Below are 23,200 nucleotides of genomic sequence, written 5' to 3'. Positions count from 1 at the left end.
ATAAATAGGTTGGCTGAGAGTTTGGAAACAAATCAGCCTCAAAAAACATGTTGCTTCATCAATCATCATCGGTGATGTTCTATCCACTGCTGCGTGAACGCTTTCCCAAGCCACCGCCGCTTCTGACGATCCTGCGATTGCAACCAGCACGTGCACACAAACTGATCTCATCACTCCGTCTCCTCGCTGAACATCTTCTGAGGCGCGTTCCATTCCTTTGGTTGCCACTCAGTTATCATTATTATTATTGACCATGGTCCATCATTCCTTCTAGCGACGTGTCTTTCCCAAGCCAACTTACTTTCCTGAATGTACGTACGTATGTCGGACTTCTTTTGCACCGTACGTAGTCAACCGTCTTAAATCGGAGGTGTTGGGGAAGGACAACAAACTAGACAGAAAAAGCAGTTATAAAAAAAATTGTTTTCAATCTAGATTTAAAAGTGCATAACTCCAGCGGCTTCCTGATATCGGAAGAGAGTTTGGACGATGTAATTAACTTAATAGTTTGGATGATGTCAAGAACTTGAAAGTGTTCTCTAATCCATGTGTTCCTCTTCATGCACGGTAATCAAAGTGACACAGCAGGAAGAAATGGCACTAGCTAATTACGGAAACTGTGGCAAAAATGTACTTGTTAATTTTAAACGTGGCAACCAAACAACCACAAACATTTTTAAACTAACGATATGAGCGGGGCAAAGGGTTCGCGTTTGAATACAACATCATTCTCTAAAACTTAAAAGGGACGACTCCACACTCCATTTTATTGAGGTTCATGCGTTCATGTCCAGTGAGTCTCCAAGAACCTGGGACTTGTGTCAATCGTGTAAACTGAACTTGCACTGCAAGCATCCGGGTGCTGGGGAAAATCGGAGAAGCTACAGCACAGACAAGAGGTGGGGACTTTATGGCAGTAGGCAAGACACGTGCACTAAACTTATATTGAGGATATAGCACTCAGGATGAAAGTGGGGTCAGGAAGACTTTAGCTCTGCACACATGCATTCATTCGTTCATTTACTCATTCGTTCATTCATTAAAATCAGCGTATGACACAACGGGGAAAATGTTCGGAATAGGATGAGGATCAAATACAGGCTACACAAATAAGGACACACATGTGACTCCATTTCTCGGTGATGTAAACCGTGAATATTAAGGCACTTATTGTTTAAGAATAATTGGTCCGCTTCTTCTCTTTCGACATCACTGCTGCTTAGCTTTAACTACCTCGTTGGAAAGGTATTCTGACATGCCCTTAAGTATATGAATTGTATATATTGTAGTGAGTGAGGTCATGACAGCGAGTGACCAATCTAAATTTGGAATGCTAGTCTTAAAGGGCTAGAAAGCTGCGATTTGGCACAATCGCAGCAGAGTCTATGCTTAATAACCAAATTATCAGGCTATTTATGTTTTCGATATTTGTTCAACTCTGCTCCCTCCCAGGGACCGGGATGGGGGGAATGTCTCGTGTGTTTTTTAAACAAAAGAAAAATAAGGGTTGAATTTGGAGTTTTGGAAATGTGCCGAATTAATTTTCCTTGGAGTTTCTGAAAGAGTGTGATGGTAAAAATTATGCATGATGAAAAAACATGAATGTCCTAATACCGATTACTAATACCGTTCGAACATTTCTAAAGTATAAACTTTAGCTTTACACAGTGTAGTAGAACTCTTATCCACGGTTGGCGAATATTTTCGAATTACAATATCCACGATGTTATCTGCTAAATGTACTCCACTTATCTACGAATAAAAATAGCAGACAACGAAAGTGATAGGGGGTTTCGGATGAAAGGGGAGTTTTAGTGAGCCCTATCGGTCTAATGGACAAAATAATGCACACTCAATCGGTCGTGGATAAAAGGAGTTCTGCTGCATCGCAAACGAATTGTCTCAATTCTGGTCACCCCGTGGAAGAAAATTCCTTGCGCCACTGTGGCGATTAATCAAACAAAACAATACCGGAGGAAAATACTCTGCGGTCCCGTGTATTTCTTGCACCGTGCCTTTGTTTGGTGTCCCAACAGACCGGTCAGGCCAGAGTGGCTTTTTGCCAAAGGCAGTTTTGTACAAAAATAAGCAAACATTCCCACTGGATTCTTCACTCAATGTGTGCTTTTCTTAGCAGCACGATTACAGTCCAGTGTCGTCTGTGGGTTCATGGTTAGTACCCACCTAGCGTGTGTTCCTTCAATCCATTATATATCATAAACTGACGAAAGACTCCACATTTTTTTTTTTTTAAAAACAGCCTTCAGCAGACCTCAACACAATTAAAATTTATGTATGTATGCTGAACTTTCGCACCGTGCGTAGCCAACCGTGCTGATATAACGTAACCACGAACACAACCAGTGGAAATACCCACAAAAACACTCACCTTGGTAGCAAATATTATTCTCAGAATTTCCTTCTGCGTGAAGCCGACGGCGACAATGTGCATTAGTCATCGATGGCGCGGTGTGATTGCGGACGCGCAGCGTGCTGTTTCTCACGAGCGCCGTTCAGAGCACTCCTACGTGCGCCCTGCGGCACGATGTGTACGTTTGCAACCGAGTTTTGTCACTGCCGCGCATGCAACGTCGCTTTGGACTGACCTTGAGACATTGTAGTTGGGCAGCTTGTTGAGCAGCCACAGGAAATCGTTGGACTTGAAGGCCATAAGCACGAGGCCCACTCCGGTGGCGATGTCCTCCTTGAAGCTCTCCGGGTAGACGAAGCGATGCGTCGTGCGTTTCCCCACGTCGCGCTCGAAGCACTGCACCGGCGCGTTGTTCATTCTGAATGTGCGCGTAAGCAGACGCACGTCATGTGGGCATGTTAAACTCACGATCGCACACTCTAAAATGTGTCTGTCGTACATACAAGCGGATAATCTCCGAGACCGCTCCCACCAATTTCAATGACTTGAGGAGTCATCATTTGAAAGATTATGGCATTTGACCTTTGACTCGATCATTTGAATCAATCATTTGGATTATATGACCTGGTGCTGCTTATGGGCTCAGCCATTTACAATAGCCTGGAATGTGGCAGGGCCTCATTAAAAATAAAAGATATACAGAGGCCAGATGTGTACCAGGGCACCATGGGAGGGGTGATCAGAAAAAAATTAGCTATCGGACTAATTTATTACCCTTGAATCTCAACAGGTTTCCAACGCATAGAGTAGAAAACTGGTAAACATAGGACACACATGTACAGCTGTAAACCAATGTGTCACGATAGCACATCCTAGGCAAAAGGACATTGCTGTAACTGAACGGTTAAACCCACTCACATGGCGGCGAGATGTTAAATACCTCGCCTGGTATGCAGGAGGTCGTGGGTTCGATCCCGACTCTCATGCCTGTATTATTTGCATGTTCTCCCCATGGTCAGGTGGATTTTTATCCAAGTCCTCTGGTTTTCCCTTCACATTTAGAATCAACATCACGCGTTTAGAGTATTTGGCGGCTATAAATTACCACATGATTAAGCCACTTTTGTTGAGCTACCATTTGTGATCGCCAGGTTGTTTCTAAAAAAAGAGCTATATAGCTCAGTGGGAACTTACCTGGTAAAATAAAAAAAATGTTTTTTTTTTCAACAGTGTTTACTGGGAACGATTTAATGAAATCCAAATAGCTCACATGCGCAGCCCACATACGGAGAATGTTGCTGTCTCTACCACGTTGCTACTCTGTCCAAACGAAACAACTCCTTGCACGATAACATTGCGCAGGAAATCTATGCAGTACAAGTCCCCTTGTCCTGATCTACGCGATTCTGAACGTTCGTTAAACACCTGCCAAGTAACAATGTGCCGGTTCAGCATTAAAGTACATTCTTACAGCCAATGAGCCACAGGGGGTATAAGTCAATACCACTGGGAGTGAGAAAAGCTATGAGTATACATTTGCTATATAAATAAACTATAAACACACTTTGTTTACATTTTCATAATTTGTAGATTTTTCTTATCAGTTCCCCCCCCCCAAAGCAATAGTCTGTCAAGCGTACCACAATATTCTCGTAAGCAGCTACCAAGATGGCCTTGCTAGCGAACACATTTGTGGTCTAGACGTGAAATGCTTCAATAAAAGTATCGTTAGCATTTGCCACCCTGGACGGTACTGTTAAGACATTTAAACTTTGCCAGCTCACGGGCGATGATGCTCAAAAGATGCCATCATGTTTCGTCGGAGCATGGTGTGTCCTGTTCTTACGCAAGTAGCTGTGCGTAAAGCATAAACGATTTTCACTGGTGTACGTTGTACAATTATTCGTGTTCATCTTGGCAGCCACGAATGCATTTTAAATGCGTCCAGGAGTCCGCCCGACCAGGGATTTCTTGGAAGGGACTTTATTCACAAAGACCCACACCCACCCCACACCTGATATCCTGAATCGACATTCTGGGTCAAGTGGTGTCCGCGAGCAGCCACGAAGGCCGGCACAGGACGTGATGAGGGAGGTGGGTGGCCAGCACCACACCTTAGCCGCCTTTGTCTCTCGTCAGAGGCGACGTTTACGCCCCGAGGATCCCTTTGCCCAGCCATTACAAAGCTTCCCAGACCTCTCCCCAACGTTTCTAACCGCGATTATCCCTCAAGCCAATCCCTTCCCCCAACCCCCTCCTCTCCACCCCAGCGGGTCTCTAACCAACCCCCAACATTCCCTGAGCAACTCTCCCGATTCAACTTCCCTCAGGCAATGGGTGGTGGTGGTGGTGGTGACCGCCCTCGCCTCACCGACACTAAGCTCGGGAAAGCATTGGTTTCGTAACGCCGTACGAGTCGCGCAGAGTGACACGTGGCAACCCCCCTTGCGCCTCACTGGGCCACGTGTTTACCCGCGTCGTTATCCGCAATTCACAACCAGCACCACCTGGGTTGTCACGACAGAAATGTCATCCCTTTTTGATTGACCGTTTCAATGAACTGTGGCTGTAACAGTTTCTGCGACCTCGTGCGGTCAACATACTTCCGTGGCAGGGGCAGGCCCTTAGGATGTCCCCGGAATGATTGTGACCTTTACACAGCAATGCGGTTTGAAATGTCCTCCAGCATTCTTGTGCATCGCGCTGCTGAGGCTGGAGGGGTGGGGTGGGGGCGGCGGCGGCGACGGGCAAAGTACTCTGATGATGGCGAGAAAAATATGATTATAAAAAAACAACCCCGCAGATACCCGCGGTCATGCCACTGCTGCGTTGTTGTTGTTCGGAAATCACTGGAGCGAATAACTCGCATTACAAATAAATAATAAATCATTTATACTTGTGTATAATACTTGTGTATAATACGTGACATTTGCTGTCTCTAATAAAGCCATTATGCTTGCGTATAATATTCAATGTTGTACTGTCTCTAACCAAGACGTATATTATACAGAAAGAACCACGGAGTATATTATACTTGTGTATAATGCTTGTATTGCCGAGTTAAATACATGATTAAAGACATACTCTTTGGTTCTTTCGGTAAAGCCACGTAGGTAGAAAAGATAATAGATCAACAACAAGCGACCGTCTTCAGGTGATAAAAGACGTCGAGAAATGTGTTTATTAAATCTCAGACCCATGTGTCAAAACACCCGTGGGAGCATGCATGAAATAGGCACGACAGAGATCACCCTGTGTGTATGTGACTGTGTGTGTGTGGGTGCTGCTGTGGTTAGGGGGAGCGGTGGTGTAGCGGTTAGCGCGCTACGCTGCGCTATGAACCTGGCGACCCGGGTTCGATTCCCGCTCACGGCCAACACCAAGCGACGATTATCTGAACCGGTCCCGGGCCTCCCCTAGGTCGACTCAGCCTCAAATGAGTACCCGGTGCGGTGTGTAGTAAACATCGCCACTGGGGAGACAAAGGCGGCCGGGCGTGGTGCTGGCCCACCCACCCACTCGTGCGCCGTTCCGGCCTTCACAGGTGCTACTCGCTAACAGCACTTGCCCCTACAGTCTGTTACAGGCTATATGGGGGATCTTTTGTCTTGTGCTGCTGTGAAGGGGGCAAGGCGCATTGTGTTGCAAGTCCACGGTGTGCTGCCCCTCGCCATCATCCCACCACGTCGTCTGTTCAACCCTCGCGATGACATGCGACCGGGTGCTCGGTCTAATTGCGGGGGAAAGAATAATTATTCGGTGACGATTACGGTGAGGAGAGCAAAGGCATCGTTAACCGATGCTTTTAAGTTCATGAAAAAGAAAGCGTTGTGTCGCTATCTTCTTGTATTTCTCAATAACCCTCAATTGGCAGAACATTCAAAGAGTTCGCGTGAAAGCGTATCTTCGCAAGAAAGGGAGAGGGATAAAGCTCACGCGGTTTGGAAACTCGGTGATGCAATTTGTTTTACCAATTTACGAATAAGTAACAAAAGTGGTAGAAGCTACTTTTTTTTTACTATTGTCCCAAGATGTTAACGTACATTGCAAATTACAAGACATTGATTGGTTAAATTATGTCGACAAAGCTGCGAATATATGAATGCTATCGAGAAAAAGCTGAGGATTAACACGTCAGATTGCGATGTATTTAATTGTAAAATGGTTTAATGTGATCAGAGGGAATAATACTTTACATGTCATTTATATACTGTATTGGCATTTTTAATAATCAATGCCAAAAGTATATTTACTTTTACTATACTCTAAAGTGTGAATGTGTTTCATAAATACACTTTTGTGAAATGTTTAACTAGGTACAACTACACAATGACCACCTTGTATCACACGTGAGTTTACCTTTACATTTGTAAAAGTCATGTTTAGATTTTAATTTGAAATGTAAAGAGCATGTTTTTCAGAAATTATGTATACTTCTGGCGTTTTAAACTGTCTATAAGATAAATATTCCTTCAGTTGACACTGTACTTAAATGGTCATCATCATCATCAGCCAGGGTCGATCCACTGCTGGATAAAGGACTTCCCAAGCTGCTGCCACCTCTCACGATCCTGCAATGTCTAACAAACATAATATTTATTTATATTCATTTACACCGAAGAGATTTGCTGCATCCACACCTCGGCACCTGCACAATGATTCAACGTCAGAGTTTACTTCACAAAACACCATCCCCCCCATTATGAATATACGCCGACAGGTGAAATGCGTCTGAGAGCGGGGGCCTCCCGCCGGGGAGATGGAGCGGTGGTGGTGAAGGCAGCGCGAGGTGCTGGGTGCATTGTTTTTCATTGCAGGATCGAGGGGTCGCGTCGTTGGCTTGAGGAGGCCTTCATCCAGCAGTGGATAGACCATGTTTGATGATGATGATGATTACAGTACTGTAAAAACACGCAGGAGGCTCACTGGTTTGAAAAATAATGTATTTTTTTCATATAAATTGAATCCAAGTGACACAAGGCTGCCCTTGTGCAGATGCAGTAAATATAACAGGTTATTTATTTTACTCGAAAACCCTATCAACCACAGATTCCAGAACGCATGTATCAAATACTACACGTGCTGTCTGCAATTAAACATTTGTTTGGTATTGGCATTAAAAGCATATTCCATGTTGTTTTTCCACTTCAGAGCCAAAGGGTTAGTGAACCTTGCACATTGTGCTGTGCCGAACCAAAAGCCATAAACATGTAGCCTCAAACATGTTAACAGGGGCCGTCTTAGGGTATTTACTTGCAATCAGTACTGTGAGGGTTCAGTTTGTAAGCTCTTATTATTGGCGCATGGCCTGAGCCCTTAACTCATCTACTCTGAAAATATAAAATCACCAATACATTATGTGGCTGCGTGATAAAATTTCCGCCATCACTCCTCAGCACAATGAGTTTTGTAGAAGTACTTTACGTAGAAGTCTCTCTTCTCCTCTACGGCCTCAACAAAACCCTCCGCCTCGAAGCTCCTCAATCACCCGATCCTTCCAATGGCCCCCAATCCAATCCCACATCAACAACGAAGATCGCACTCCACCGTCTGCAAGATTTATCACGCCCTCGCCTCCACCTTCCTGTTATCTCGTTTTACACCTCTCGCTCTGTGTGCTCTAGCAACCGATGCTTTCTGTTGAAGCCCCAGTCAGCATTTGCTCAGTGGGAGGTTTTTCTCCATGTTTCTGCTGCTGCTGCTGAAGTCTGGGTTTCCCTCCTAGTGGTCTTTCCTGCTCGACTCTCTGCCCTGCTAAGTTCCTGACTCGAAATCCTCCTCGTCACCACCACCACCACCACTATCGCCGCCGCGGAATGAAAGAGGTACATAACGCACAGCGTTTGCCTCCCTTTGGCACACAGTGTCAGTGCACATGTCAATCAAGTAATCCTTTAGCTATGTCAAGGGCCCCTTCACAAAAGGATCGTCTCAAAGGAGGTTTTACGGAAAATGAAATTTAAAAGTGAAAAGGACTACACGTTTACAGGTGACTGCATCACAGAAAAGAAAATCAAGCGGTGAGGATACAAACGCTGTGATGAATGGAAATGAACACGAAATCAAACAATATCTATGGGAGACCCTTTTTTGCCAGTATTGAGATGATGATGATGAACAAAGAAGAGGCTTGACCTTCTTTCGGCAAGAATACAGGAGGTGTAAAATTGTTCAAAAACCAAATAGACACCTATCACAAGGCATCACGTCTGCATGAAGCACACATGCTAGTGGTAACACATGCATGCAAACAAGAATACATAGTATTCGATCACAACACAAGCGATCTTCATCAGATGTCAAGAACAAATCATGGAGGTAAATACAACAAGATGAGAGACGAGAATTCAACAAACTTAAGAAACATTATGTGAAGCACAACCAGTCAGGCCAACAACACAGACACTTCCTGGCAGACCACGAATTTCAGAAGAGTGTTAAATTTCGTGTTCAACCTCTGGATTGCACAAGCCAGCATAGAGTGAACAAATACGAGGTACAAAGTCAGCAGAAATACATATACAAGGACACCATCCGTTTTAGCTAAAGGTCTAAACTTTGCAGTCACACCTAAACACATACCAGTTAATGATATCATTGCCCAAGTAGACGTGGCTCTCAAGGGCCTGGGTCACATCGCTGCAGACGTAGCAAGATCTGAAATCGCTGCAACCCTCAAAAACGCTAAGATGCCAGCTAGCAACCTCAGCAAAGATGAGCGTTTTGAATGATATTAATTAAAAAAGACGGATGACATTGTAATCCTCTCAGCCGACAAGGGCAATGCTACTGTCATCATGGATAAAATAGAATATAACAACAAAATTAAAGAATTACTCGACGATGGCAGCTATACAAAAATAAAGAGATCCCACCAACAGCCTCGTCACACAAACCAACAAAATAATGTCTGATTCAACCGCATTCATTAATCAAACTAAACAGTTTTCGTTGAAACCTTCTGCTGCCAGGCCACCAAGATTATATGGCTTACCAAAAATACATAAAGTAGATACACCCCTTCGTCCCATCATCTCTACTATCAACTCCCCCACCTACAAACTGGCCCGTTTTATGTCTGAAATCCTGCGGCCTTTCACTGGAAAAACCACCTCTGCGCTACAAAATTCTACTCACCTGGTATCGACAATCAAGGGTATTTCCCTGTCCCCAGACGACATGCTTGTCAGTTTTGATGTCGTTTCCTTATTCACCAAAGTTCCTGTACCTGACACCATCGCAATCATTGAAGACATGGTTCATCAAGGACTAAACACTGAGGTACCCCCCCTGGTGAGACACTGCTTAACCAATACATACTTCACTTGGAATGGAACTTTCTAGAAACAAACTGAGGGCACCCCAATGGGCTCCCCCCTATCTCCGGTTATAGCCAACACTTTCATGGAGAAATTTGAGACTAACGCCATCCAGACTGCCACTCTGCGCCCAACCTTATGGAAGAGGTACGTGGATGACACTTTTGTCATCTGGCCACATGGCTGGCCTGCTCTAGACCAATTCTTCGACCACATCAATTCCATACACCCAGCCATCCGATTTACCATGGAAATCGAAAAAAATGGCAAGCTACCTTTTTTGGATGTCCTAATAAAAAAGAGACCTGATGGTTCAATGAGCCACTCTGTCTACAGGAATGCTACCCATACGGATGCTTACCTGAAACCGGATTCCCACCACCATCGATCCCAGAAGAATTCCCTCATCAAGACTCTGCACCATAGAGCCCAATGCATATCCGACCAGGAACACATACCCAGTGAACTCAAGCACGTACACCAAGCTCGTTAGGCTAATGGTTACTCCGACTACACAATCCACAAATCTATCACTCCAACCATAAAGAAGGACCCTCTTGAGGAGCCTTTCAAAACAATCACTTTACCTTACATTCCGGGGATCACAAAAAAGATCTCCAAAATCTTGAATAAATACAAGATCCAGGTCCGTTTCAACACATTACATAAAATCCGTGATCTGGTTCCGTCTGTAAAAGATGTGATTCTGGACATACAGTACCCTGGCGTCTACAAACTAAGTTGCCTCTGTGGTAGTAGTTACATTGGAGAAACCAAACGACATGTCTCGGACCGCATTCGTGAACACAAAGCAGACCTTAAACACGGTAGGACCAACACCTCGGCCGTGGCAGATCACTGTTATAATTCAGTAGGCTCACATGACATTGACTTATCCAAGACAGAGGTCGTTTGCAAGCCATCTGGCTACCATGAGAGATTAGTTCATGAGGCTATCCACATATACAAACACAGAGACAAATTTCAACCGCGAAGATGGATTCTGGCATAGTAATCATTGTAAGGATTTGATAAACCATTTCGGGTCTTAATTGATTGTTCACGCTTACGGTGGCTTTCAGAAGATGGATTCTGACTTAGCAATCATTGTAAGGATTTGATAAACCATTTCGCGTCTTAATTGATTGTTCACGCTTACGGTGGCTTTCAGACAGCATACATTAATTTTTCGTCTCCCCCCTCCTCTTTTCCGAACATTGATGGACTCGTCCATCTAAACAAACTGTCAAATCGCTATCTGTGGTGCTAACGGTAAATAAATAAATACAAACCGCCACTTCTTCCAAATGTTCTTGCCGTTGGTTTTCATACCTGATGATGACTGTTTGTGTTGCAGTCGAAACGTCGTGATAATTTTATTGTTTTATATATATTTTATTATTTTATTGTTTTCCCTTCAACGTGACTTTACCGAAAGAACCAAGAATATAAATTAAGCAACATCAAATTTTCTGGAACTGAACGTATGAGTTAATGTCAAGGCACCGCTGGATGATGGCCACCCCACCCCATCTCGGCCACAGGGGTTATTTGAGCTTAACTTCACCACACTGGTCACTGCGAGTTGTTAAAATGGGGGCAGCGGGGGGGGGGGGGGGGGGGTTGCCCAGAACCAGTTCAGATTCCACTCCGCACAGATGTTGTCCATGGCCGGGGAATCTAACCAAAGACGTTTATGTTCACAGCGCAGAGAGCAAACTATTGCGACACCTCTCCACCTGTTCTGTGCCCTGGCGTGCACCTTATCCGTTCCCAAGAAAGCCTCAAAAAGAGTCTTAAGGCCCATTTTAAGCGTTGAATATTTGTTTTGCTCGCCGGAGAGTGAGAGAACCTGAGTCACCAGAAAAAAACACAGAAAAAAACCCCACAGCTGAGAGATTAAGACTCCACAGCGGAGAGCTCGTGAACCAACTTGCCATACCGCCTTTTAATTTTTTGACAATGGGCCCACCATTTCCGACAATGCTCCCTTTTTTCTCCGAGCGAAAAGCGAGGAGGGTAGCTTCAGAGTTTGTGTGACTCGGCGCAACTTCTCGAAATCCAAGCCGCCAAGTAATCCAAAACTTGAGAGGAAGGTGGAAAGGTGGCAAGGTGGAAGTAAACATAAAAGGGGGGGGGGGGGGGGGAAAGTAAAAAAACACACGGACAATAAAACTTCCCTGCGCTAAAAATAAGTTGCCAGCGAGAGGACCCGCGGTTTCCTGCAGTCAGTCCCATTGCATCGGTCGACCGTACAGCCCGACACAACACGCGCGTAGCAACTTCGAGGGATGTGCACGTCAACAGAAGAGCGTTGTTAACGCCCGATCCACAACCGACCGCTGTGATAAACGAACAGTTTACAAGCGGTTGGGCAACAGCGGTTCCTAAGCCGTATAACTATATGACGTGCTCCACCCACAATTGCAACAATGTGAGACCTCAAATCTTAATTGTGACTTTCGGGCGCTCGCTTTTATGCAACATTCTAGCGAGCTGACTTATCGATCGTCCCACGGGTACACTGAACCTGGCCCTGGTCGAGTAAAGACTTTTCTTCCTCCACTTCCTCGGCGTCTCGAGTGGAGGTCGGCGAAAAATGTGAATTCCGAAAAATCCCCCTCCCTCCACCAAATACTGTAAACAGTAATCTCCAAAATAAACTACATACTGCAATAATAATTCGTCAAGCAAACTGCAAGATGAAGACCTCCTCACACCACGTTGGCAATGCGGGTTGCTGGAACATACTTCACCACGCCGGTCATTGCGTGCGATGAGAAACGCACTCTGATTACAGTCTTGGATGAGGACCCAAGACCAACTGAGATAATGCTCGTCACACCCAAAGGTGTTTAACCCTGGTCGGGAATGAAATTCAAGTTGCCGGGCTTATAGCGCAGTGCATGAACCACTGCACTACCGCTCCCCCCCCCCCCCCCCCCCATAGACCATAATACATATACCATAATATATACCATACCATAATACACATACTGTAATACATATACCGTAATACGCATACCGTAATACACATACCATAATACATATACCGTACCATAATACACATACCGTAATACACATACCGTAATACATATACCGCACAACGTGCATTATTTGTAGCTGGCACCAGCCCATCCCGGCCCCTGTTGGCTGTACTATGCCTACGAAAAATCGAGTTGTCATAGTGACCAAAACCGCTGCTGCCACCACACTTCACCATCTGCCTGATCCCGCAGCTGCCGCACAATGGACACACGACCGGCACGGTCTGTGTGGTTCGACCATAATCACAGCGCGATTCTAATCCCGTACCTCCGATGTGGCGCAACTGGTTGTTCATGCACGGTGTGAAAGAAGTGCAACGTACGTACGTACGTACGCCCTGACAGTGTCGCACCATCTGATCCCAGGTCTCTCCCTTGAGCCCCAGAATTGTGGAGGCCGCTTCATTAGCTGCCTCGGCAACGGGCCCACCCCTATCCTGCACGCGTGTCCCGACCCAGCGCAAACGTTGCCGCCCAAGCACGTCTACAGCACTCGCCTAACCACGTTCCCTGCCGGATGGCTGCAGTGCTTATCTCCTTGTCTTGGCAACAGAATTCCGAGCAGCCGTCTGAGCTCAAATGCCAACAACGACCCACCCCAACAGGAGGCACATTGGGGGCCCATTGAAGGCCCCGAGCGGAAAACAAAATTTGGGAGCATCGCCGCCCCTCCCCCACCTTTTAATTTAAAAAATCCGAGTGAGATGAGAGGAAGCGATTTAGACAAGAGTTACAGGCAGGAGAGAGAGATGGAGTGCGATGAGAGCAAGCATGCACAAACTCGTTGTGCAATTAGGCGAGAGAACAGAGATACAGGTGGGACAGAAATGTAGCGGAACGAGAGACATGTGGACGGGGCGCAGACGTGGTGTGATGAGAGAAAGCGAGCTGCAGGCAAGAAAGCGAGATGAATATTCTTCTTAAGTTAACTCGGTATATTTGCATTCATTGGGATCGTGAATTGGCACGGATATACAGTGCATCCATTGTGTCCATGGATCCGGTTACTCCTCGAGCCGATCTCACCTGAAGACGAAAGTGTGCTGGTCTATGAAGGTCCCGTAGCGCAGGTCCTTCACGTTGCCCGAGTTGCCCACGACGGCACAGCGCAAGCAGCTCTTGGAGGATGGGCGCGGGAAGCCGGCGTTGGGCGGCAGCAGCGACAGCAAGGTGGTCACCAGGGCCTGCAGCTTCTCCGGGGTGTTGCGGTCCGACTGCATCGTCTGCCGAAGAAAGCCGAGCACCGGTCGGTCAGGGCCACGGAGTGCCGCTCACAGCGAGTCGTGCTGGCTCACACGGGCAGAGCCAGCGGCGTTGATCCGGGACGTGGCCGCTCCGCGCTTGGAGTCGGGGATGCCCGACTAGCGAATTGTTCCTGGCGGCTACTGGCTCGATTACAGACAGGATTCGCAAAGTTTTCCCGCTGCCCCCCCCCCCCGTTATCCCCCCTGCCCCCCCCCCACCACTTTGGAGTTATACCGTACGATAATATTATAATCTATGCAACTACTGACTATAAAAAAACGCTCAATTTTTTTTTATTTTACCAACAGGTAAGGCCCATTGAGCTTTACAGTTCATTTTCAAAAGCGAACTGGCCACAAATTGTAGCTCAACGAAGTGGCTTATCGCATGGAAATTTACACCAGCAGCCAAATAGTCTAAAGAGTTAGCGCTGAGCCTATTGACGTGCGCGCACTATTGCGGGTTCTTGTGTTCTATCGTCGGCAGAATCAGCATTTACTTCACCACGTAAAAGGGGAAAAAGCAAAGCACGTGGATTCGAAAAAATGAGATGATTTGCGTCCTAAGTGTCGTGGGCGTCCCTCTCAGCGAGATCTGAAAATGTTTTGGGGGGGGTGGGGGGGAAGCACCGGACCCCCCCCCCCCCCCGTAACACCAACAGCGTCGGTGTGACACATCGTTGTGTTGTGACACATCGCTGTGACACATCGCTGTGACACATTGCACCCCGCCAGCGGTGCCACACGCGGTGACACTACGGAGCCTCAGCAACGGTGAAAACGTGGCGCAGTATTGCGGAACAGACGCTAATGGCAGACGTGGTCAACGTTCAAGGGTGTTGCCTGAACCAGGTCGGGTTATTCGAGACGACGGGCTAAACCGCGTGTGTGCTGGTAGAAGTGGGGGGGGGGGGGGGGAGAGGCAGTGTCTGCGAAATGCTGGGCAGGAAAGGTCAACATTGCTGAAATGAGTTGTGCGCTATTCCTCGAGCCACCACCCCCCGCCACGCTGTACTCGTTGTCTGCTAAGTTTGACGTTTCTCATCACTCGTCCCCGCTGGTGCTGTGCTCATGCAGCCCCGCGGATCTCCCGTGTAAAGTCGCCGAGCAACTGGCAAAATGGGATCATCTGTGCAGCGAATGAAATACTGTGCCGTGAACTGAATTGTCTGCCGATCTGCGTGTATACAAGGGAGGGGGGGGGGGGGGATGTAATCGTGGTTTCCACTTACAAGTGACTGAAACCAAGATCAGTTACTTTTGAAAAGGATGCTAAATTATGTACTCATAACGTATTAGTGACAATTTCGGATCGGAGTAAAACCAATTGGACAAGAAGAACAAAAAAAGTCGACAATTGTAAAAATTATAAATGAAACTGAAATATTCTGCAGGTAAAGACAAAATATACGGACTTGCTCCTAAGATGCAAGAAGTCAAAAGTGAAAATACGAATGGATCGATTTATATGGCAACAAAGCATCCGTGTAAAGTGGTGGCACTGCGATTAGCGCGCTGCCATGCGGGACCGATGATCCGAATTCGAGTCTGGGCCATCAGGGACGGGTGATCTCCGAACGAGTACTCTGGTACTTTCCCGTCTCCAACCCACGCTGAGCGGCGTGGTCAAGTGTGCGTTCTTGTCATAAATAACAGTGGCGTCCGATCATACCTGTAATATATGGCAACATTTATGTTCAACGAAAGCCTTCCCTCGCAAAAGAAACAGCCTCAATTGTCCTCACGTCTGCCGAACGCACCTGTCCGTAATCCGATCACTGTTATAGTTTTGCTCGCGACGGTCGGTTGCCCGCGCGCGTGGCGTGCGCGTGTGCGTGTGCCCGTGACGCGCATGAATTGTGTTGCTAGCGCTGGGTGGGTAAATTGTCAAGGCAGGCAAGGACGAAGATGCCAAACCGCAAAAAGCGACCGCTGCAAGTCTGCACACAAAAAAACGTCGCCTGTGGACAGCCAGGGAGCGTGTGCTGAACGCCCTTTGGAGACGTCCGTTTGCTTTGTAAAAAAAAAAAAACACAGTTTATGAAACCAAAAGAACTAATTTTTATTAATTAGAAACAGCCCATTTACTTTAACTGCGTATGCAGTTAAGTGTCTACGTGGTTTTGCAATGTGTCTTACATCATCGCATACGCCGTGGAACAGAGCTTACTACTCACGCAAAGCAGTGGGATGCTTTTACAGGAGCTTACGTGGTTGTACTATTGATAATAATACATCATTTAAAAAATAAAAAAACGTTAATTTCATGAGGACTGATATTTGCACTCGGTCATGCATGGTATTATGTGACAACCCTCTCCAAACTTTTGTGAATGTTTTCATTGTACAGTCATGAGAGCCTATTGTAAGGATGTTTATTATTACACGCTACACATAGCAGTGCGATACTTTATAATAGGACCTTACAATACTTTATAATAGGACCTTATATTACTTTATAATAGCACCTCCGATTAGCACGGTTGCCGACGATTGGCTATGTACGCTGCGAAAGAAGTTAAACATACATACCATATCTCATATTAAGTCGTAAAAAAAAAACATTTCATAACACACTGTATTATAATTATCATGCGGTTGGAATTTTACTCGTGATATAATATTTAAAAAAAGCTTAATCCCCTTAAAGAATGTCAGCCGCGCAATTGCATGAACCCCCATTACACACATCGTAAGTGGAGGGGACTTGTTATCCTCGAGAGCGTTGCACAAAGTGCATCTCGGACAGCCCGCGAGGCTGCGATGTAACGATAAGATTCGCAGCCCATCGAGATGCTTTCCACCTACCCCTGACAAAGCAAAAACCCGGCACAGTAAGAACTGGTCACCATGCAAATCACACATCTCCCCCCAGTCTGCATTTGCATCGTCTAACAGACGTCAAAAAATAAACATCTCACACAGGACCCTACCGTCGAACCTCCCCGGTTTCAACCTTCCACGCAGCCAATTGTCGACCATCAACCGAGCGAATCGGGACCGGGCCACGTGGCCGATGAGGCCACCCGATGCACAAACGACGCATCAAAGATTCGGCGGCCTACGAGTGCGGCCGCGAATCCCAAACCATCGACCCACGTCGCAAACACTCCGCTGCTGCTGCTGTCTTCACACCTTTAAAGGAGGAAAGGACAAGGTCCACTCTGCGTCTCAGCAGACAATTGCGTGGATTGCAAATGAAAAAAATGACACCTTTCATCTGCTGCTATGAATCCGTACGAAAAAAGACGACGGAGACGGGCGGACCTCCCGTGTGCTCAGCGAGCGAAAGCTGGGAGAGCAAGATGATTTAGTCGGTTACTTGACACAAAAGTAACGAGGCTTATTTTCTGGGGTCGATTATTCGCCTCCACCACCCCCCCCCCCCCCCCACATTAAAAGTAGTGGTTGAATCTTGACTTGAGTAGTGGTTGCCCTCACACCCCTTCCCCTCGAAGGTGGGAAACCCCCAAAAAAGTGCCACCCCCAGTGTGACGCGGCTGATAATGTTGCGGAGCACCACCCATCACTGGCCATCAATAGGGCATATATGGTTATTTATGTTATACCATCATTATTGTAATAAATTATGATTATAATAAGTTACATCCCATTGTCAATCTTTTGCTGGATGTCAGCCTTTCGGGCTGTTTAACCATTCTTCACCACACTGATCGGTGTTCATCAAGGGGGGGTGGGGGCAACTGCTGAGGACCGATTGAGATATCATTCTGCACTGATGTTTGCCGTAGCCAGAAATCGAACCCATGCCACCAAGTTCAATAGTTTAATGCAATATCCAATGGGCCGCCGCTCCACCCCCCAAAGTATTATTATCCGCAAGCATTATAATAATAATAACACATTTCTAACGTGCAGGGACACATTTAAAAAAAATGTAACTTCAAAATGCAAGCGGCAATTCAAGGAGAAACAGAAGAATATATAAAACAAAATCGCCAGCTGTCCTCGGTTAGAATTTATCAAACGAACAAGGAACGACACGCGAGGGGCGAACGTCTGAAAGCTGAGACGCAAATCGGTTACCTTGAACCACTTGAGGGTGTCGTTGGAGAGGGTGGCCGTCTGGTTGGTGAGGAAGGGCGTCACAGTGTCGTTGTAGTGGCTCTTGAACCAGGCGCTGTTGTTGCGCTTAGGGATGGGCCTGCACGCGAGTGACATGCTGTAGGTGTCCCGCCGTATGTGGGGCCTCTCCGTCGTCACCGCCGCTAACTGCCTCCTCACCGCCTCGCTGACCGTCAGCGAGAAGTTCGTGTACAGCCGCTGCATGTGCTCCACGTTCCGCTGCAAGGAGCTCCACGCCTCCCGCTGCTGCTCCGCGTCCCTCTTCTCCTGGACGAGCCTCTCCGGGGACTCCGTCACCGCCGCCGCCACCGCCGCCGCCCGCTTGGCCGCTCTGCTCGCCTCCAGCAGCTCCCGCACGTCCTCCAGGATGGCCCTGACGATGCCCTCGTTGCGCGCGCTCGACCCGTTGGCGCTGCCGTGCAGGTCGCGCAAGGAGGTCCTCAGGAGGCCCAGCTCCTGCAGGAGGGCCCCGAACGCCGCCGCCGCCGTGTGGTTCTGAGCGCCCAGCACCGCGGCCACGATGCGCTCCTCGCTGCGCAGGCGGGCCGAGTCGGGCGCCGCGGTGGTGGCGCAGCGGCACAGCGGGCACACCTCGTGCCTCTCGGTGCGCAGGAACATGGCCATGATGCAGACGTACAGGACGACCGACACGCCGACATTTATCATCAGGAATTTGCAGGTCCTCATGCCCGGAGAGCAATGTACGCTCCCGAAGGGCGTGACTGCGTCTCGTGTCATCTCCGTCCGTGGATTATAATGGTCCTGAGAGGTGGGCGGACGTGGTGGTGGAGGAGGAGGGTCTGCGTACTTCTGTCATGGACCAACGGAATGATGTCTCCCCTCCTTACACCTACAACCCTGCAAGAGACGGGCGCGCAAGTGTGGGCGCAGTGAATCAACAGACGACGCTATTTGAATCTCACCCCCCCACCGCCAGCCGCCCCCTTTCGGTACCGTGCATGGTAACAAATCCTCTCGAGAGTCGTTTGTGCAAACTTGCCCTTATTGCTGTAGGGTAAAAAAACAACGGCTTTGTTGGTCTCTGTGCGTCTTACTAGGTCAATTGTATCCTTTTGACATTTGATCAAATGCACGTCGTTGTGCCTTCTTATAAAAAAACATACGAGACACACAAGAGGACTCCCCCCCCCCGCCCACTCTTGTTAAGACACACAAAATATCAGTTTAGTGCGATTGGTTAACACCGGTTACATTCCACTGCCTTGAAAAAAAACCGCTCTCACGTCAGACACAAAATGCCAAGCTCCACCCTTGTTAAAGAGAAGAAATTCCATGCAAGTTTTTTTCTTCAACTTCACCACCAAAGCACCCATCACCCAACCCCACCTGCATCCATCCACGCACCAATCACCGTGGGTTTTGCCCACGCCCAAGTCCTATCGTGCCATCCAATGTCTTAATTTGGCTTCTCCTTCACCCATCTCTCATGCCAACGCCAAGTCGCACGTCGCCTCCACGCCCTGCCCAAATCCCAGAGGGGGGGTGGGGGAAGAGCTATACGTACGTACGATTGCAACGTAGATTTGATAGATTGTAATTATTTCAACAGCAAGGGCCTAATGAGCTCCTGCTCGTCTCTTATGTTAATGGGTTGTCCTGCGACGTTACAGACGTTGTACGGCACACATCATTGTGAACACAAGCCTGGCTTCACAAGTATTGTCGGGTACACGCTCCGCATGTTACAGCAATAGGGAGCTGGTCGAAAGACAAAGATCCCCCATATAGCCGTATAGGCCAAGTGCTGTTAGCGAGCACCTTTAAAGGCTGGAACGGCACACGAGGGGGTGGGTGGCTAGCACCACGCCCGGCCACCGTTGTCTTCCCAGCACCAGGTACCCATTTAATGCTGACCTAGTGGAGGCCCAGAACCGGTACAGATAATCGTCACTGGTGTTGGCCGTGAGCGGGAATCGAACTCGGCTCGCCGGATTCATAGCGCAGCGTGGCGCTAACCGCTACGCTGCGCTATGAATCCGGTGAGCCCCCACAATACCGCTGATCAAAAACGCACACTGACACACACTGACACACACGTACACAGAGACATGACAACATTATGTTTGACTAAAGAAGAAATAAAGGAACGCAAATAATATCATTGAACAGAGTGACGTGTGTGAGAGGGGGGGGGGAGGTTAACGTTTTGTTTTCAAGTGTCCACAGAAAAGGGGAATCGACTCAAATCCCTTGACGCTTTGAGTCCTAACAGATGGCTTCCTTCCTCTATTTCGGCCACATCTGACAACAGCTTGCAGCGTCAACGCCTGACCTTCGACGTTCGCTCCAAAGATTCCACTCCAGATTGCGAGGGGGGGGGGGAAGGGGGGGTGCAATTTTAAATGAGGCTGCGAACGTCGGCTGCCGCCACGCACATCGGGATTAGCACTGTTGGCGATGTACGGTGCGAAAGAAGTTCAACGTACATGATAAAAGCAACAAAGAAAAGGCTCGTCGTTCTTAATGCCACCGCTAAACGTATGTTTTATTGTAATTGTCGTATTACTTTCCTCGCTTAAACACGCCTGCGATACAATTAAACTACAGCGCACGCGGTTTGCCCAGCACGTGATGTTTGTGGCCACGTGGGACGTCCACCTGGCCTGATGATTGTGAGTCTCCGTGAGTGGCGAGCAAGCCCCCTAAAGAAGGGCGTCAAGATCCCTCGCAACATTCTCTCCGGAGTCTTCGGTGCAACGTTCTGGACTCCGCAATACTGCCAGACAAACTGCAACGACTGTCAGAGTAGTTCCGTCCACCTTCGTGAACTTTCATTTGTCAATCACAACGTGTGGGGGGTCCACAGCAATGGCAGTGGAGTTCTAATCAAAATTGTATTTATTTAAATAATCGTATTCAGTCGCCGTGACCTGCAACTATTTCGTTTGTTTGGTTAATTGTCCTTACTCCACAATACCGCCAGACAAAGTTGTGGCGACTGTCGGCACACACACACAGCAGACACGTGGTGCTGCACCCTAGGATCGTGGTCACGGCTTGCGCGCCTGTCTGTAATCCAGCCGCAGTGGGGGGGGTGGGTGGGTGGGTGGGGGGTAACGTGAATTATTTATAAATGTGTGAAATTATATCATGCATGAGAATCATAGGCGAATGATCACGTGTGAATCTGGCGATATGACATAACCGCGATACAGTTTTAATCCGTGCGGTAACCATGTGAAAGATGTGTTTAAATTCATTGAGCGTAAACAATGTGGGTTTCCAAGAGTAACCAGCTAGTGCGAGCAAATTACGTCACGCATGCAGAGACTGTGTTGAAATTTACTTTTAGTCACTTGCGATTACGACCTAGTTAGGATACCTCGCAAAAATGTTATTTGTCAGAAGCGCGTTGGGTCAGGCTAAGGGGACTTGGTCGAAACAAAATTCCACAACGGGTAGGAGGAGACCGGGGGGGGTTGCTGTAGCAGCCAATCAAGATGTTGAGAGCCGCTGTTCGAGCCCACGACTCCGTAGGCGAGGCTGGTGGATCGCGTGGAGATCCATCTGCCTGTGAACTTGTCAGACGGATTATTGTTTTTGCGGGGGGGGGGGGGTAGGAAAGAAGCCGAATGACGAAACTGAATCCACTGTTGCAAGGCAGCCGCCCCATCTGCCAGGCGCCGAAGTTTGTCCACAGGAGGCAGTGCGGTGAGAAGGACGCTCCAATTCATCTTGCGGAGTTCTGGGGTGCTCCGTGCCTCGCACATGCCGCTTTCTCCCTTGCGTCAAACTTCCCCTGCGTATAACATGTTGCCTTGCCGGATATAGAAGTTGAGAGGTGCATGCATTGCAATTGCCTGCTTACGCCGCTGCCGGTAGAAGGGCCTTCACGAGGGGGCTCTCGAGACCCCTGTTGATTTCCCCTGCTCTTCCACGCTGGCCGGACGTCTTGGAAGACAAAGATCCCCCGTATAGCTTTGACAGACCGTAGGGACAAGTGCTGTTAGCGAGTAGCACCTATGAAGGCCGGCACGGCACAAGAGGGGGGTGGGTGGCCAACACCACGCCCGGCCGCCTTTGTCTCCCCAGTGGCGATGTTTACGCACCGCAACAAGTACTCATTTGAGGCCGAGTCGACCTAGGGGAGGCCCAGGACCGGTTCAGATATTCTGACGTGAAATGGAGTCTCCAGGTTCGTAGCGCAGCATGCTCACCACACAGCACTACCGCTCCTGGCTGTGTAAGAGTACACTCCAGGTATCACACCGCTGCTGCCCCTTCACAGTAACCACAACGTTCACCTTGCCACAGGTGCCTTGCACTCTTCGCACTTTGATTGAGCTTCTAAGCTCAATAACGAAACATCACAAGAGTGAGAATCACATTCCTACATTATCATGAACACACCCTTTTTTTAATCCGTACCAGTGGGAACCAGACTCCAAATATTGAAACTATGCCATTATGTCCCGAATTGCATTAAGACTGTATACCTCCTACACACAAGCACTAAATCTGTCACGTAAATATATAAAATCCAAACACTAAAGTTGGGCCCAGACTGGACACGGCTACACTTGCTCTCCCTAACGCTCTCGGTCAAACCTGATTGATAGTCATAAAAGGCTTCGCTATTTGTTTTTTTCTCTGGGTTGTATGTTGTTTCCTCTGAATCATGATGCCCGTTTCACTGTTGTGTGGTTAGCCCAATTTATGGGCTCAATGCTATGTGTGGGTGTTGGCATGCAGCAATTCACACCCCAGTGACGTATGTAGGTGTGTATGTACGTGTGTATGTACGTGTGTGTAGGTGTGTAGTGGGGAGCGATAGTGTAGCGGTTAGCGCGCTGCGCTATGAACCTGGCGAACCGGGTTCGATTCGCGCTCACGGCCAACACCAGTGACGATTATCAGAACCGGTCCCGGGCCTCCCCTAGGTCGACTCAGCCTCAAATGAGTACCTAGTGCGGTGTGTAAACATCGCCACTAGGAAGACAAAGGCGGTCGGGCGTGATGCTGGCCACCCACCCCCTCGTGTGCCGTTCCGGCCTTCATAGGTGCTCGCTAACAGCACTTGCCCCTACAGTCTGTTACAGGCTATATGGGGGATCTTTGATCTTTGATGTAGATATGTAAATTGAACTTCTTTCAATTATAGGTGCGTGGGAA

The 23,200-nt window shown here is 47.9% G+C and overlaps 1 protein-coding gene across 2 annotated transcripts in view; it reads right to left on the bottom strand.

Annotated features, from left to right (window-relative positions):
• The window catches only part of LOC116940480 (CMP-N-acetylneuraminate-beta-galactosamide-alpha-2,3-sialyltransferase 1-like), a 59,675-nt gene that overhangs the window by 17,712 nt on the left and 18,763 nt on the right, over positions 1–23,200 (bottom strand). The window contains exons 2-4 of one of the 2 annotated variants that reach the window (XM_032950361.2): positions 18,029–18,925; positions 13,764–13,960; positions 2,607–2,789 (exon numbers count right to left, since the gene is read on the bottom strand). In XM_032950361.2, coding sequence (XP_032806252.1) covers positions 2,607–2,789; positions 13,764–13,960; positions 18,029–18,805 — 1,157 coding nt within the window. In that variant the 5' untranslated portion in view covers positions 18,806–18,925. Of the gene's footprint in view, positions 1–2,606; positions 2,790–13,763; positions 13,961–18,028; positions 19,223–23,200 lie in introns of those variants that run through there. The other variant, XM_032950362.2, reaches the window with a different exon arrangement.

This window comes from Petromyzon marinus, chromosome 9 (genome assembly GCF_048934315.1).
Source record: "Petromyzon marinus isolate PM22_M1 ecotype Great Lakes invasive population chromosome 9, UKy_Petmar_22M1.pri1.0, whole genome shotgun sequence".
Taxonomy (NCBI): Eukaryota; Metazoa; Chordata; class Hyperoartia; order Petromyzontiformes; family Petromyzontidae; genus Petromyzon; species Petromyzon marinus.
The sequence above is the reverse complement of the archived record's forward strand: the minus strand, read 5'-3'. Positions and strand labels throughout refer to the sequence as shown.